The sequence below is a fragment of the Sciurus carolinensis genome, chromosome 12 (genome assembly GCF_902686445.1).
Source record: "Sciurus carolinensis chromosome 12, mSciCar1.2, whole genome shotgun sequence".
Taxonomy (NCBI): domain Eukaryota; kingdom Metazoa; phylum Chordata; class Mammalia; order Rodentia; family Sciuridae; genus Sciurus; species Sciurus carolinensis.
This window is the reverse complement of record NC_062224.1, coordinates 78133788-78151457: the sequence shown is the minus strand read 5'-3', so window position 1 is coordinate 78151457 and position 17670 is coordinate 78133788. Positions and strand designations below refer to the sequence as shown.

Sequence of the window (17670 nt, the reverse complement as noted above, 5' to 3'; positions counted from 1 at the left end):
ACTCAGATGACTCTCAAGGGACTTATGCTGAGTGAAAAGAGCACATTGTAGCCTACAGGTGACCTGCTGTATGAGTTTGAGATGACAGAATTTCAGAGATGGAGATGAGTGGTGGCCAAGGGTTAAGGATAGGGAGGGGGAAGGGAGGTGCATGTGGTATGAAAGGGTAGCACAGGGACCCTTGGGTGAGACGATTATTCTGGGTCTTTATTGTGGTAGATACCAAACTAACACGTGAGATGAAATTGTATAGAACTCTACACACACACACACACACACACACACACACACATACACAAGTGGATAAAAAAGTAAAAGTGGGGAAATCTGAATAAGTTTAGTGAATCCTACCAATGTTAACATTTTTGTTGTGATACCATACTATGGTTTTGCAAAATGTTACCATTGAGGAAAACTATGTAAGGGATTTCTCTGAATTATTTCTTACAGTGACGTGTAAATCCACAACTATCTCAATAAAAATCTCAACTAGGAAAAGCACTGTCTAAAAGTTGTATCTGATGAAAAATTAAATTTCTAAATTAGAGACATCATAACCCAACATCAAATTAAGGTCATCTTTTCTTCATCTACTTGATCAATACGATTCTCTGTGCCTTCTTTTCTAGTGATCAGTGGTTACCAATTCTAACCATCGCTTGAACGTATTAATTTCAGTAAGTTGGACAGGTTTGACTTCTGTGTGGGTTTTAAAGATCTGAACTCAACATAGAGTGTGTGTGTGATCTAAACCCTCTCCATCTGCTGAGAGTGTGGGAAAAAAACTTAAGACCTTTCTAGTGATGAGTCAGAAGTATTGTTTTGCAATAAAACATAACACATTTTATTTTTTATTTTTTTGTTTTTGAAAAGTTAAGAAATTTCTGGCCTGTTTTGTGTCAGAAGCTTAACATTTTCACTTAAGAGGTTGTTAAGTGTTTGGTAAACACGTAATACATTTGGAGTCGAGATAGATGGGCAGGCCTGAATTTAGACCTTTGCACATGAAAATGATCTTTGAAATACTTGGAAAAATATCCCTTGCTGCCCAAAGAAGATGACCATCTATGATGATCTAATGGCCATGGTCAGCTAGGCACTGCCACTTTGTGGTTCCATGACCCCTCTCAGCACTGGTTCTAGGCCTGTGGGTGGAAGGATAGTGGACAGAGTGGGGGGGTAAGGGCTGCGTCCACAGTGGGGACTGTCCTGCTCCAATGCAGTTGGAGACTGGGGTTGGGGCTGATCATGCAATCATCAAAATTTTAATGGTGTTTTGGGGATGGGATGTCAATAGTGTTTTTATAGATAAAGTATGAAAATCAATATTTTAGTGGGGTTCTAATTTACCTCACAGTTTTGTATAGGTGATTCTCATTGTATGATTGAAATCGTTTCATTTCCTGTTCACCATGAATGCATTGTAGAATTGCTTGAATCAGTGGGGGGAGGGAAGGGAAGGAGCAAGTTTGTTCAGAACATGAAGTGCACTTGAGAGCATTTCCCGTGGTATCTGAAGACAGTATTCAGGGTCATCCGCCGGTGCTGTTTGGCGGGAGGCAGAGAAGGGGGGAATGAGGGAGAATATGGGACACATTTGTCTGCCCCAAGGTGACTTTTGAGACCACTGTTAAATTCATCACAGGATCTCTCAAGTAGATGGGGTTTACACAGCACTACCAAGTATTTCCTGAAGGTTCCTTCAGCTTTTTCCAAGTCGAAGCTGCTTTAGTCTGCGGTAAGTTCCAGATGAATCCCAGCAAACAGGCTTTTTCCAAATGGATCAAATAACACTTAATAAAAGTGGAACTGTGTTCGCATATGTGTCTGTAGTCACACATGCATGGAGAAGAATCCTGGCAGTAAATGCTTTAGGTCATGCTGAAAAGGAACTTTCTTTCATTTGTTAAAACTATGTCTTAAAATAGTCTTTGGCGACCTTGTTCCTTAAAATTGGACTGTGCCCAGAGGTGAGTGAGTGGGGAAAAGTTTGAAGCAAATTTATGAGGCTGTGCTCTGTGGGCAGTAGGATGGAAAAGAGTAAAAATGGGTTTCAGATTTCTCTGGTTTTCTCGGAACATTAAAGTGCCTGACCTAGTCTCACATTTAAAATGTGTTCTTAGACTGGAGTATAGATTTGGGAAAGAATAGTAACTCAAGTGATATTCTAGATGAATTAACATCTAAGGATGGAATTTACCATTTACATTTCACATCTGTCTTTCCCTGCAAGAAGTCTTTTTGTTTTCATGAGAAGATCTAAATTTGGTCAGTTCTTACTTTTTTAGCTCCATGTGTTCCTGGAAATCACATTTTAAAATGCATACCAGGGCTAGGGTATGTAGCTCAGTGGTAGAGTGCTTACCTTGGAAATGCAAAGTCCTGGGTTCAAATCCCAGCACCAAAAAAAAAAAAAAAAAAAAAAAAAAAAGACACACCTATGAGGCATCCTGTTTCCTTAGGAATAACAACTAGTATTTGAGGATTCCTTACTGTGTGTTGATACTGTTCTAAGCATTTTACAGGTGTAACTTATTCAATCTTTGCAACAACCTTATGAAGTTGATACTGTTATTGCCCCAATTTTATATGTGAAGAAACAGAAGCAAGAGAGATGGAATAACTTGCACATAGAATCACACAGCTAGTTAATGGGGACACCAGCATTTGCATTTAGGCAAGTGGACTTCAAAGATTGAGTCATTAAACCATAATGATATTACCTCTCAATGTTAAAGTATTATTTTGGCTTTTAAACAAGAATTTACCAACCAGAAACTGCCAATTTGTGCAACCACTTTGGAAAGCAGTCTGAGATACCTCAGAAAACTTGGAATGGAACCACCATTTGACCCTGTTATCCCACTCCTCTGTTTATACCCAAAGGACTTAAAATCAGTATAGTATAGTAGTGCAGCCACATCAATGTTTATAGCAGCTCAATTCACAATAGCTAAACTATGGAACCAGCCTAAGGTGCCCTTCAACGGATGAATGAATAAAGAAAATGTGGTATATACACACAATGGAATATTACTCAGCCATCAAGAAGAATGAAATTATAGCATTTGCTGGTAAATGGATGGAATTGGAGACTATCATGCTAAAGTGAAATAAGCCAATCCCCAAACAACCAAAGGCCTAATGTTCTCCCTAATATGTGGATACTAATACATCATAAGGGTGGGGAAGAATAGAAGTTCATCGGATAGACAAAGGGGGATGAAGGGAAGAGAGGGGGGATAGGAATAGGAAAGACAGTAGAATGAATTAGACATAACTTTCTATGTTCATGTGTGAATACACAACCAGTGTAACTCCACATTATGTACAACCACAAGAACGGGAAGTTATACTTCATGTATGTATAATATCAGAATGTACTCTGCAGTCATGCATATCTAAAAAGAATAAAAAATGTAAAAATTTACCAACCAGATATGATTAAGAGTACATCATAATAGCAAGGACATGCTAATTTATTTAGTTATTCAATATAATAACAATAAACTACTTGGTAATTAAATAGAAAATATTCTGATTCTCTTAAAATGGGAATACATGTATCAGTTGGATGACTATATAAAGGTCTCACCATTATGTAAAGCTGGTAAGATATGATTTTTTCCATGACATAAATTTGTTGTAAACAATGTGATAGAAATGCAATTAGATACGTAAGTTTCTGGCCTAGACTTCAGAAAGCCTTTTGTGGTGTGGACAGCACAGTTTTCGCATGAGACTCCCTAGAAGTGCTCAGAGACTCTCCCCTTCACCCTGGAAGGGCGGTGGCTGCAGGGCGGGGCTTCTGGGGTGGCGTCTTTTGTACCTGCCTTCTGGCTTCCATGGTGTCTGCTGAAATGTCAGCTAGATCAATGTCTTATTGTTGTGGGATCTGTGAGTCCGGGATCCTGGCTGGAGGCAGGAAGGTGGTGACTTGCTTTGGGGTGGATCTGATGGAATTCTGGAAAAGTGGGGTGAAGCTCAGTTCATGTGAACTTCAGGGCAGTGAGAGCAGGTTCTGTTATGGGTTATGGAAGATTGACAGCCCATGAACTCACCTCTCTCTCTCTCTCTTCCTCCTCTGCCCTCCCCACTCCCTCTCCCTGGGCCCCTCCTCGTCTGTAGCACAGACCCTGGATTCTCATAGCCTATGGAATGTGGGCCTGCTGGAGTGTGCTGGGGACCCCGGGTGTGGCCCTGGTGCTTCTCCACACCGTCATCGCCTTCTGTGTGGCCCAGTTCCGGTCGCTGCTCCTGTCATGGCTCTGTTCTCTCCTGCTGCTCTCCACACTGAGGCTGCAAGGTGTAGAGGAAGTGAAGGTAAGTGTCTTCCTCTGTGTCCTTAAGTTGAGAAGGCAAAGGCCTGGCTTTTCCCAGATCCCAGCAGGTAACTGTTTTCAAACACCAGAAAACGGTCGTGGCGCCTCGACGGGGCTCCCCCTTGTGGCCACACAGGGTTGATACAGGCGAGCCCTCTTACTCTGCAATCTTTTAAGTCTTTTGTTCCGTCTCTCCCCTGCCAGGTTGCCCAGGTGTAGCCCTGTACCTTTCCCCCCTGGTTGGGAAGGCACGGAGGGTGCCAGATGTTACAGGATCAGAAGATCAGGACCAAATGTGAAATCAGTAAAGAGTCCCCTAGGCATTTGATTAAAATCATCTGTTGGGTGGTCTGCAATTTTTAGGGAATGTTCTTGCTCACAAGTCTTATCTTGCCCAGAGTCCACCATGACAGAGACAGGTAAGATGAGCTGTTTCCTTCTTCCTAATCGATGAAGCATATCTATTTATCATCTACTCGTGTAGATAACGGAAGCTCTTTATATTTAGAAAGTGAGAACAATGTGTTTTGCCGCAAAATGCGTAGTCCAGGCTTTTATTTTTGTAAACAAGGTGGCATCTTGAGAGACTCAACTACCTATCAGTTGTCTGTGCTAATGCAGGAAGACACTGGAGCCGAGCCCCACTTCTCTATGACTTTTGGCTGTATTAGTAAATTTTTCTTTGATAGAAATTGACCTTCTTAGCTTTATTTTTTTTCTTAGTCCTGATTACAGTGCAGTTTTAGTCCGTGAGTGCACACCAGCTTTGGCCTATGGGTTTACTGAAAGATGGCATCCCAAGTGTAGGAGTCTGGCGTGGGGAGCTGAGCTGATCGCACCCCTCAGCAGGCTCTTCCTGCACTGTTTTCTGGTTCCTGTTGGACATTCCCAGATCATGTCCTGGCAGGCGTGCAGCATCCTCTGGACAGCTCTCAATGATCTCTTCTGTCCTTAGTAACTCGTGCAAAACAGGGCCTGGACAGGACACCACAGGCTGTCTGCATAGCTTCCCTCTCATCCACCTACCGAATGGACCTTTTCCACATTGAACTCAGAGAATCAGTCTTGTCATCCAAAACCACAGCCAGGGAGGCCACCAGGTCTGCAATTCTAATGGAGATCTCAGCCAAGCAGAAGTGGGAACTCTCCTTGGGAAAGAAATGCATGGCAAGAATAAGAAGATCCAGGCATCAGCTCCAGCATGGCCAGGGTTCTGGGCATTACAGGCCTTGAGCTTCAGGTTCAGTCAACTTTGACAACAAACAGCCCAAGAGACTCCCAACTCTGAAAACATCAGAGCCACGTGCCTAGGGCAGGAGCGCCCCTGTTCTCCATCTTCATCTCCTCTGCCCCCACTGGGCTTCCAGACACTGCCTCAGTGGAGATGCAGGTGCTGTTGGAGGCAGGCGACTCTGCTTCCCTTTTGCCTTTACACATTGATGTCCTGTCTCTCTGAGCCAGTCTCTTCCCTCATCCTTGTCCATCTAATTCTGTTGTTTCCCCCAAAACACAGCCCATCAAGCTATTCCTACCTCTATGGAAAGCCCTCTCCTCTTGCTTGGTTTTCCTTGCTGTGAGTCCTCGGATGGAATCTGTTCGTACTGCTTCTTTGGTGTTGTGCCCACAGTTAGCTGAAGATGTTTCATGTTCACTTTACGGGATGTGACATGACTATCTACTGCTTGATATGATTAAGTAGCTCCTATACCCGGTCTTGTGGACTAGAATATAAACTCTCTGAGAGGCAGGGTCCTGTTCCTAGGCTTCTGACTACAGGGCTCCATCTAGGCTAGTTCTCTGCAGATGTCAGCTCACAAAGTGAGTGTGTGTGGAAATGATATGGGTCAGAGGAAGGGATAGGTGTGTTAAATAAAATTGATGGGCGGTCATAGATTTAGACTGGGCACATGCACTGGGCCCAGCAGACCAATGTAGAGTTTAATCACAGTAACTGAGTTTTGGTTGGCTGCAGAAGGCCCTAAAGCCAATTAACTAATTAAGCTGTAAATAATTAATTACTTAAGCTGTAACCAATTGATGGATTGATTGACGAGGCTGTTGCTAATTAAGTTGTTTTCTGTCTGATCACATCGTTGGCTGGAGTGCTCAGAACCTGGCCTTGTCTGAAAGCTGCTGATGGGTGAATTGTGTTTTGCTTTGTTTTTATTCTTTGCTAGAGTAAATGCTGCTACACTGAATTGGTCCAAGGATTTTTCCTTTTCACAGGTGTGTGCAATATCCCACAAAGCTCCTCTTGATGCTGGAGCAGCTGGTCACTTTTGTGCCGCTGCTTCTGTGGACCTGTTGCAAGGGCCAGCAGCTCTGAAGGGTTTACGATGTTAGTAGATCTGTTTTCCAATGGCATTCTTATTTCTTGCCTTCATCCCATTAACATTCCTTGCATAGAAAGTCTTGGGAAGTTTTGGTATTCTCTCTTCAATCGCTGTGGGCCTGGAACTTCTTATGATGTCTTTATTTTTGTTCATTTGTATATGCATCCTTCACTGATCCAGGTGACTGCGTTTAGGGAACCGTGAGACACACAACCTGGTTTCTGGTCTGTTCTAGTCACTGACTCTTCCTTTTCAATTGAGGCAGTCTTTTAACCCAACCTCCATTTTATCGCTTGGAAAAGAGAAGTAATCACTGCTCCACCTCCCTCCTGAGATTGTTTGGAAGGTGGAACAAGATAATCTGCCTTAAGCGATGTTGTGTTGTAGCATTGCGAAAGTTCAGGTGATTTTTGCTGTTAGGTGATCTTAGTTTTTCTGTGCTCTCACCAATGAACTGAGGCGGGTACAATAAGCACATATATGAGAATTTGACTTAGAGCAAATAAGGTAGCAGCTCTATCTTGACAAAAGATTCTTTCCCAAATGGTTAGCTATGCAATTATTGAAAACAAATGCTTAAAAATGGATTTGGAACAAAACCAAAACAATCAATGTCTAACATTTTGGGGAACCTGATGAGTGTACAAAACTGAGTCTAATTGGGGACAGGATTCTTTGGGGACAGTTAGCATCAGTTATAGATGTTGGTGTGAATGCATGTTCATGTTCATGCATATTTTATGGTGCTTTAGAAAACATTGGGAAAGGAGAGCAAATGACTGGAAACTAGTTGGTTTCTAGGTTTTTGCACAAGCACACTCTTGATCTGAATGTCCTCTTTGTCCTTGGTGGCTCCTGAAGTCCTAGACATGGAGCAGAAAGTGCTTGGTGGCTAGTTTTTCTGTGTATAGCCTTAAAAGACGCTTGTAAGGGCTGGGGATATAGCTCAGTTGGTAGAGTGTTTGCCTCAATAGCACAAGGCCCCGGATTCAATCCCCGGCACAGAAAAAAAAAAAAAAAAAAAAAAACACCCTCATAGACCAAATTAACTACTCTTTCCTTTGACTTCATCCTATATCTTGTATATATTTCTATAAATTATTTTTCTCATTAAGAAACAATATGTAGACAGGTATGCCTATATTTTCAGCAGCTTAAGAGGCTGAGGCAGGAGGATCACAAGTGCCTTAGCAACTTAGCAAGACCCTGCCTCAAAAAGCAAAAAAGGGCTGGGATGTGGTTGAGTGGCAGAGCACCCCTGGATTAAATCTCTAATACCACATGCACAAAACAAAAGCAAAAATGAATGTGTATATATCATGGAAAATATAGAAAATAAAAAGATGATTACTCCAGTGTTGCTAAGACTTCCTCACTCTTTCTTCTCTTGTTTCCTGCACGTTTTTATGCATGCGTGTTTTTTGTTTTGTGCGTATGGATGTCCTCTATCCCAGGCCTCTACCCTGCGTAGCATTCTCCGCTCCTCGTCTATCTGCAGGTTCAATGCATTTGTTTTCTTCTCCCAAATTTTCATTGTAAAATACCCTAGTTCCTTAGGTCTTTTGGACATTTTGCCAACTGCTCTCTGGCTGTGCTGCTGGTGGCTTAGGAAACCTGTCCCAGGATGAGTTCTTTTATTTTTGTCTAGTTAGCCTCTGTAATAATTCAATAAATCCTTTAAAGACCTCTTTGAGAAGTTTGATTTAACATAGTATTCAGGTAAAGTGGAGCCAAATTAATAATTGAAGAGCAAGAAAAAAATATGTTAAAGACAAAAATCCCATGTGACATTTATAGGCTCCTTTTTGTCATCAGAATTTTTGAAGGAACTATCAAAGTGCCCATTGGATGTAACTCACCTCCCTGTTATCCATTGGATGCTTCTCATAGATGCATCACCAGGAAAATCTTCCTTAGGTGCACCAGGCCTCATGCTAATTTGATGGTGGATGTAAGAGACATTTCTTTGTTCTTTTCCTCACTGTTTATTGGCTGCTTGTGTGTGTGCGTGCGCACACACACACACACACACATGCACCGGGGATGAACCTAGGGCTTTATGCATGCTGGGCTCTGACATGCTAAGCACATGCTTCACCATTTAACTACACCCCCAGCCCTAACTGCTTGCTTTGATTACTAAGAGGATTTCTCAATCCCCCAGCCCCCCATAACCCCCATACTGGGGATTCAATCCAGGATTTCATACATGCTAGGCAAGCACTCTACTACTGAGCTTTGTTCCCCAGCCCTTTTCTAAAAATTTATTTGAGACAGGGTCTTGCTTCATTGCTCAGGCTGGCCTCAAATTTGTGATCCTCCTGCCTCAGAGCAGGGATTACAGGCCTGTCCACGGCACCTGGCTCCATTATGAGCTGCTTGCTCTTCATTGGTTCTGACTCCCTTTATAGGTAGCGGCTGCTCTGCCTGAGGAAGCGCTCTACTTCCGAGCTTCTCAGAAAGTGGTGGCCCTGCTGGGTGGCTGCTGGGTGGCTCCTGCGTTGGGCCCAGATGCCGCCCTTCCTTGCCACTCAATGGTTGCCGTCTCCTTTTGGTTTTGCAGAGAAGGTGGTACAAGACGGAAAACGAGTACTACTTGCTGCAGTTCACGCTGACCGTTCGCTGTCTGTACTACACCAGCTTCAGCCTCGAGTTCTGCTGGCAGCAGCTGCCGGCGGCCAGAGCCGCCTCCTCCTTTCCCTGGGTGTTGGCCTATGTCTTCTACTATCCCGTCTTCCACAACGGGCCCATCCTCACCTTCCCGGAGTTCGTCAAACAGGTTAGAGCCTGCTGGGGAGGGTGGACTGGATTCCATAGATTAGGCCATTGTCCCTATTGCTGCGTTTGTGTGACCGAGCCTTTCCACTCAGGTGCACCCCCAGACTGAACATGCACATCATTAGTTGTCTTGATTTTACAAATAGGTGAAGTATATTGTGGGAATAAGTCTTCTCAATAGAGGTTGACCCATCTCATGTGTTTTAGCTCCCGGGGCTCCACCCTGAGTCTCAGTGGTCTGTGGCCACCAAGGTTCTAAACAGCTCAGAGGACTGGGAGTTGATATCCACTGCAGCCAAGCTCCGGGGAAAGAAAGTTTGATTCTAATGCTATTCCTTGAAAGAGTATGAAGAGAAACTGTCTAGGTTGTTTGTTGCTTGGCAAATAGTGTTTCCTTTCATGGTCACAAACTGCTCATGAAATTGTTCCACCGCATTAAGCGACTTTGCCCTTATCCGGCGCTTCCTTCTACTCAAACCTCCCTTTCTCAACCCACAGCTGGGCTCACAGGGCATGTTTAAGTTAATTCACCCCAGGTGTGAGTAATAATACCAAAAGCTGTTCCCTAACACCAGCAAAACAAAACAATTTTGGTGGAGGAGAGAATAATTCACACAGACACCTGTAAAATACACACGGATGCATGTGCTGGGAAGCATAGTTCAAAGTACATGGCCAGCCTCAGTGTTGTACATTTGAGGGACAATATGGAAGGTGTCCCCTGAGAAAGTGGGACTCTTAGTGGAATTAAGACAAAACTAGCGATTTTCAAGGTCTGCATTTCGTTCAAACAGTGGTGTGTGTGTGTGTGTGCGTGTGTGTGTGTGTGTGTGTGTGTTTTCCCCGCAGTATAACAGCACGTTCTCAAATTGCCAGTGTCGGCATGTAACTTTTTACTCTCTAGAATTCTTTGAAGTGAAATTGATACACTGGGCAAATGCAGGTTTGCTATATGGTTTCTTATGTTTCAGTTTGGGTGACATGGGATCATTTTTTGACTGTGAAGTAATTTCGTATCTGTTTGAAATTGTATTCTAGTGGGTAAAGGATAGAGGTGGCTAAGTGATGGCAGCTGATCTAACTTGGTGGCTCTCGGTGAGGTCCCAGAGGCAGCAGGATCAGCACTTCCAAGGACTTGTTGAAATGCAAATGCTCAGAACTTCCGGGGGTGGGTCCTACCTATCAGGATAGTCTAAGAGTTCCCTCCAGGTGACTGATGCATGTTAAAGTCTGAGAACCACTATTCCAAGTCCCTCAGAAGTGGAGCGGGCACAGTGAGGGAGGGTTCAGACCCTCCACATTGTCTCTTTTTACATTTTGTCCTGTAAGAAAGGACAAATTTTGATTTTTTTTTTTTTTTTTTTCTTCCCAATTTTCCAGTCAGTAACTTTTGGATTAAACATCTATTCATTTCCTCCCCCAAGGACAAATAGTAATTGTCAGAGAAACAGACTAAATCCATGAGGAGGAAACAAATTTTCCTAACTGCCTCTTAACCATGAAGAGCTTTGCCCTGTGGGATCTGTGCTTTGTTATGATGCAAAACCAGCATTCTTTTAAAAGTTTTATCTCTTTTAAAAATTTGCCCTTAAGAGCCCAGCAGGAGTATTAAAGCCCTATCCTAGTGCCCTCTATCTGTTCCATAGAGGCCAGCTTTGAGATTATTGCTCCCCTAAATCCTTAGCAAAGGCCCCCATTCTTGTACATCTCAGACTGGGAAAGAGAAGGGGGTGGCTTCGTATAGTGGGTCAGATTAGGGATTCTGAATTCTATTTATCTTATTTCCTCCCTTCCCAAATGGTAGCAATTCCTGAGAGCAGGGTACTTGGTAAGGCAAATTAAAACCGTTTTCTGTGGTCTGGGAGTTGTGTGTGTGTGTGTGTGTGTGTGTGTGTGTGTGTGTGTTTAATTCAGTCTGGAAAATGGAAAAATGTCAGTAAGGTACAAGGCAAATTAAAAAAAATCCAGCAACTTCTATAATTGGGTGAAGCAGCCTATGGGGTGCTTACCTGTGGGAAGAGGGGAGGGTTGAATGAGAAGCTAATCTGGTGGGGAAAAGGCTCCTTCAGAGAGGTTCCCAAGGAAAAGCCTGGGAAGGGGTGGCAGAATGCTAGTTTGAAGAACTTGTAAGCAAAGTTTTCTGAGTGCTCGAATAAATGAATGCACGGAACACTTTCAGGTGTAAGGACTGGGAATAAGGAAACTGATGCTCCTTTCTGAGATGGTAGGGTCAATTCTTAAAGACAAGGTTGGGTAGAAGAGTGAGACTTCACCAGCAGGGGGCAGCAGAGCCCTATAGTGAAAACCTGCTCAGGTGGGAGAAGCGGTTTGGGACTCTGCAAACTTAAAATGAGATGAGGCACAGTCCTAGAAAATGCATCTCACTCAAACTTTGAGCACGTTTGCATATGCAAGATGAGGTATAGAAGAGGTCTTTTTGTAAATCGAGGCATGTGAAGTTTGTACTTAGTAATGACGAATAGCCAAAAATTTTACCTGAGGGTCTCAGTGCTTAACTTGAAGTCCATTTCTGATGGCATTTAGAGTTTGAGGAACATCAGCTATTTTTTTACGTTTCTGTGGAACTCAAGTACTGAGCAAGAGTAAGATTGGGGGGTTAGGAGGGTCTAGGGAAAAGTAGGGTGGCTTGCTTAGCTGGGAGCCTGAGGCCCTGCACCTTTGAACAGGTAGAGTGTGCAGTTTGGGCTGGGGGTTCCTTCTTGTTGAGGGCTGTGCTCCTGCCCTGGGGAGAGGACCAGTGCTCAAATAGGGAACTTGTGCAGAGGTTGAGAACAAAAGCTCTGGAGCGCAGCTCCCTGGGTTCAGATCCCTTCTCTGCTGGCTTGAATAGGTTTGTCAAATTACCTTATGTGCCTTGGTTTCCGTGTGTGTGTGTGTGTGTGTGTGTGTGTGTGTGTGTGTTTTTTACCAGGGATTGAACTTGGGGGCACTCAATCAATGAGCCACATCCCCAGCCCTTTTTCATATTTTATTTAGAGACAGGGTCTCACTGAGTTGCTTAGCGCCTCACTATTGCTGAGGCTGATGTTGAACTTTCTCTCCTCCCGCCTCAGCCTCCCAAGCTGCTGGGATTAAAGGTGTGGGCCACATCCGTGGCAGTTTCCTTATCTTTGAATGTGAAGATTAGTAGTGCTTCTCTCACTGGATTGAGGGATTAAATGGTTTGTGTAATGTAGCTTGACATATAAATAGCATGAAGTGTTGCTGCTACTGTTCTTAAACAGAAGCACGTGGCAATCTCTGGGTAAATTTAGGCCAGAACTGAAGCCCTGGGTGTCCAACCTAGTGGGCGTGCACAGAAGTGGGGATTCTGGGAGCAACCATCTTTAACCTCCAAAGAGCCAGTCCATCTCTTTTTTTTTTTTTTTTTTTTTTTTTATGCCAGGCCATCCTTTTGAGGGGAGGCGGGCAGCGGGCCCAACCTGCTTGGCTGGCAAGGACTGGTCAGGCAGGTGGTGGCACAGAAATGCTGTACAGGGGTGGGTGGGCTCTGGCGAGCATCTGGAATAACATCTGTGATAATACTGAGCGCTTACTCTAAGTCGGGCTTTACATATTCTGGCTCATTCAGTCCTCAGTCAACCCTGTAAGAGTCTGCTGTTACCGCTTTACAGATGAGACAGGCAAAGGGAGGCTACTGGAAGGCAGGAATAAAAGCCTTGTGCCTCTGGCTTGCTGGGCAGGCGTTAGAGGGGAGGAGTGTGGCCTGGTGAACTTACCTACAGGTCTGGAGGCTCTGCTGGCCAGGCCAGGACCACTCGGGAGCAGTACCATCTGCAGGCCCCTGAGCAGTCTGGGGGAGACAAGTGTGCGTCACTGGCCTTGGCATGGAGGTTGGGCTGAGGTCAGTGAGGTTCTGATTAGGGAGTGATACTTTTTTTTTTTTTTTTTTTTTTTTTTTTTTTTGGTGGGGAGTATGGTTTGGTCTGTGACCACCATACACAGAGAAGCTACCGCCACCCTGCAAAGGAATAAGGCTTCTGTCAGCAGACCCCTAGATCCAAGCAGACAGAAGCTGACAGTTGGTGGCAGGGTGGCATAATTGGCTCTGGATAAGACCTTTGTTTGCTGCTCTCAAACATACGTGCAACTAGTGTGTGAAGGAAAAGAACCTTTTTCATCTTTGAGTTCTGTCATCTTTAATCATCAGAATCTTTGAAAGAGAAAGGCTTCGATATTCCCTTTCATGCAATTTGCATGAAATGAGGTTTTAAAGTATAATGCATTTTAAAATGCATTTTGCAGATGAGTTAATGTGTATTTTTCTTTTTTTTTTTTTTAAAGTGGTGCCTGAACTTAAAATTCCCTTGATGGCAGTTTCCAATGGTCTTCAGGTTGACAATCCCCTAGGTTGGAAATCTCTCAAAAGAAATACTTTGCATGAAGACGAGAGTGCAGACTTACTCATTAGATGAGCTTCTCTTCCCTCTGCTTGATCCTTTAAATAAGAGTCCACTGGACGGAAGGTACAAGTAGATTATAACAACGGCACAGCCCTACAGACAAAATAACCTTCTTTTTAGGTAAAAGCAAACAATGAAGAGTTGGGTTGTCCTCCTCTTCCTGCATGTATTTGAACAGTTGAGGAATATACATTTCTGTTGATTTGAACGAGGCCTTCAGCATCAAAAAGGGGGGCATTGTAGAGAGGTCGGGCCCTTTTGGTCCTATTGTGACACCTAATTATGCCTCATCAAACCTGGCAGGGAAGTTCTGGCCTGAGAAAAGTAGGCAAGTCATCATTGGAAAGCCATCGGCTACGAATGGCACCTCATAGTTCTTGTTAACTACAGATACTTGTGTCATCTTGGGTTGCACACGGTTTGAGGAGGGTGAGGAGGGTCTCGGAACTGACCTTGAAGTGTGGTGGCCTGGAGCCGAGAGGTGGCTGTTTCCGGATGGCCTGGCAGGGCTGTTCTAGCTTCTGGCAGGCCCCCGTCTCCAGCTGCTGTCTCTGCTCCCTGGGACAGGGCTACACATTGACGCCCTGTGGCCTCCGGTGCAGGTCTCATGTCAGGGGACCTGAGTTTGGGGTAGGCGTATGCTCGGAGGCCTTCAATGTGCAGAGCTGCTCATTTAGCTGCTCATAGAAGATGTCAGTCTCCTAGGAAAGGCCTCCTGGGAAAGTCCTGGGGCTGGGTATCTATTTTGAAGCAGAGTGCAGGAAGAGGGATCTTTAGTATGTTTGCCTCACTAACAGAAGTTCAAAGTTTTCACAGTGTTGTAAAATTGCATCCTTTTCCCCAAATTACAGAAATAATCAATTTTAATTTTCAACAATAACTAAAATCTCACTATCCAAAGATTACCACTCTTGAGTTTTGTTTCTGGTTTCTAAACCTTCTGTTGTATGAAGATTGTCTCCTGCCAACCCTGCTTTTGGGGCCATTATCACATTCAACCCGGTGACTTGCTTTCATCCAAGAGCATAGACACTGAGAAAGACCTGTCTGTGGCTCTAGAATGACTTGTGTGCCCCTTCATATTGGCCTTGTTAGTGGCCTTGGCCTTGTTAGTGGCCTTGTTAGTGGCCTTGGTGTGATCTCTTCCAGCCTCCACAGACATTAGTCTGTGCATCTTACCTTCCAGGCTGCTATAACAAAAATTGATCCCCACACCCCTACCCCCCACAGTTTGGAAGGCTGGCAAGTTCAGGATTGAGGCAGTGACATCTTTGGGGTCTGGTGAGGATCTACTTCCTGGTTTTCAGAAGGGCATCTCACTACGTCACCATGTGGTGGGAGGGATGAGCTAGATCTTTTTTTTTTCTTTTGGGTGCTGGGGATCGAACTCAGGGCCTTGTGCTTACAAGGCAAGCACTCTACCGACTGAGCTATCTCCCCAGCCCCATGAGCTAGATCTTGATGAGGGCACTAGTTCCAGTTATGAGGGCTCCGTGCTGGTGACCTAATCTCAGAGGTCCTACTTCCTAACACCATCACTGAAGAGTTACGATTTCTACATATGAACTTCGGAGGGACATGGAGACTATAGCACTGTTTGCATGTTGGTTTTTCTGAGCTGCTGATGGTCATTAAGTCAAAACGGATTTGCTTTAGTGAGTTGAAAAGGTTTGAAAGTAAACAAAGAAGAACTCGGTACATGGCTAAGAAATTAAGAGAACGAGGAGGGAAGGTAAGGAGACATAAAGATGACTCTAGCATCAAAGAATACATGCTCGCAGAAGATGTCAGTCTCTAGGAAAGGCTTCCTGGGGAAGTCCTGGGGCTGGGTATCTTTTTTGAAGCAGGGTGCAGAAAGAGGGATCTTTAGTATGTTTGCCTCACTAATAGAAGTTCAAAGTTTTCACAGTATTGTAAAATTACATCCTTTCCCCCAAAGTACAGAAATAATCAATTTTAATTTTCAACAATAACTAAAATGTCACTATCCAAAGATTACCACTGTTATGAGTTTGGTGTATGTTTTATCAACCTGTCATTTTATGTCCATTGAACAAAAATCATCTTCATAGCTGTAGACTACCAAAGTGTACACATACTTGATCAATCCTCTACTGCTGGATACTTGAGTTACTTTTTGTTCTCAATTAAATAACAGATTTTAACAAGTCAGCAGGTGTTTCTGCATTGAGGATATACTGATTGGCCATCTTGTAGATCTGTTGCTCTAGATTTTGTAGGGCCTCTCGGAGCACGTGTGCTGGAGGCAAATACGGAAATGAAAACCTTTCTTGGTTTATGCCCAGAAAGGGGTGTGCCTTGGGTCACTGTTGTACAGCTGTCATTGCAGCTACCTCTGACCTCTGCTACTGGGGTATGTTCAGTCCTCCTCCTCGGAGGCCCCTTCCCAAATAGTGCTATTCCAGTCAAAGCCAGCCAGGTGAATCCTTCCATAGCAGATGCCATTTGTTTCCTAACAATGCAGTCTGGTATGGATGAACAGAATGTCTTCCTGAAGTGAACTGACAGAAGCAAAAGAGGAAGTTCTTGTTAGTTTTTTGAGTTTACACAGACAAGTTGTAAACCAATGAACTTGCCAAGGCATAGCCAAGCCGATGGCAAATGGGAAAAGTCCTTTCTGCCACTTATTGTAATAGCCTGAGCCAGCCAGAATTTCTTAGCATGGCTTACTTGGTGTGGGCCAGTTTGAGAAAATGGTAGAATGTATGTTCAAAAAAATAAGTCCCTGGCATAGAGCTCTCCCTTTGCCTCTGAGGGAGACACCTGCTACTCTGCTGGCTGCCGTGGGAGCTGCAGACCTTGGTGGCTAGAGGGGAGAGAGAAGCTGAGGCGGAACCTCAGGGTCGCCTCCTAGGTTGGTCTTTCTGGTTGAGTGTCTTGAGCCCCAAATGTCAAAAGTGAAGTCAAGTCCACTTCCTCTTTCAGCCTGTTTGCAGGCTCAGCTTCCTTGTTTAGCACGTCTTCACCTCTGAATCTCAAGGGAGCCTCCAGCCCAGTAGAATCTAGATCTTATAATATCCAGAAAACTAAATTGCTCTCTCGTTAATCTGTGTTTGTGTTTATATGGTGACGTAAGGATGACACTGAATTAATTCAACTTGGATAGCATGTTTATGAACTCTAGAATCTGTTTAAATTATGTATTGCCTGTGCAGTAGTTGAGACTTCACAACCAGGTTGCTCTGGTACAACTAAGGTGGTGTTTGTGGTGTTTGTGGTGCGTGTGTGTGTGTGTGTGTGTGGTTTGTATGTCCACAGGCAGAACATCCTAAATCTCTGAAATGCTCCAAAATCTGAAAGTTTTTGGGCAGATTTTCAGATTGGGCCATCAACCTGTAAAGTCTATATAAATATTCTTAAAATCTGGAAAAAATGAAACAGTCCTGTTCCCAAGCACTTCAGATAAGGGCTGGTTGACCTGTAATTCCTCCCTGTGAACAGTATGAACACTCCATTTTTTTGCGCGGTGCTGGGGATCGAACCCAGGGCTTTGGGCTTGCAAGGCAAGCACTCTACCGACTGAGCTCTGAGCTATCTCCCCAGCCCGAACACTCCATTCTTGCCTTTGGTGTCTGGCCCTGTACTTCTGGTGCTGCCCTGGAACTGGTGTTCTGGGACTCCAGAGGGGAGAATGTGAAGGTAAACAGACAAGGCACAAGATGGTCATCAGTCACCTACAGGGCGCATTCAATATGTCAGGTGCTGTACTTAGGACTTCAAGTGATTATTATTATTATTATTATTATTATTTTTTGTTTAATCATCACAACTTTTTTTCATGTGAGGAAACCA

General features: G+C 44.0%; 1 protein-coding gene across 3 annotated transcripts in view; it reads left to right on the top strand.

Moving 5' to 3' along the window:
* Nucleotides 1–17670, top strand: part of Hhat (hedgehog acyltransferase) — a 328256-nt gene that overhangs the window by 63314 nt on the left and 247272 nt on the right. For all 3 annotated transcript variants that reach the window (XM_047519801.1, XM_047519802.1, XM_047519803.1), the window contains exons 5-6: nucleotides 4129–4323; nucleotides 9219–9434. In XM_047519801.1, coding sequence (XP_047375757.1) covers nucleotides 4129–4323; nucleotides 9219–9434 — 411 coding nt within the window. The remainder of the gene's footprint in view (nucleotides 1–4128; nucleotides 4324–9218; nucleotides 9435–17670) is intronic.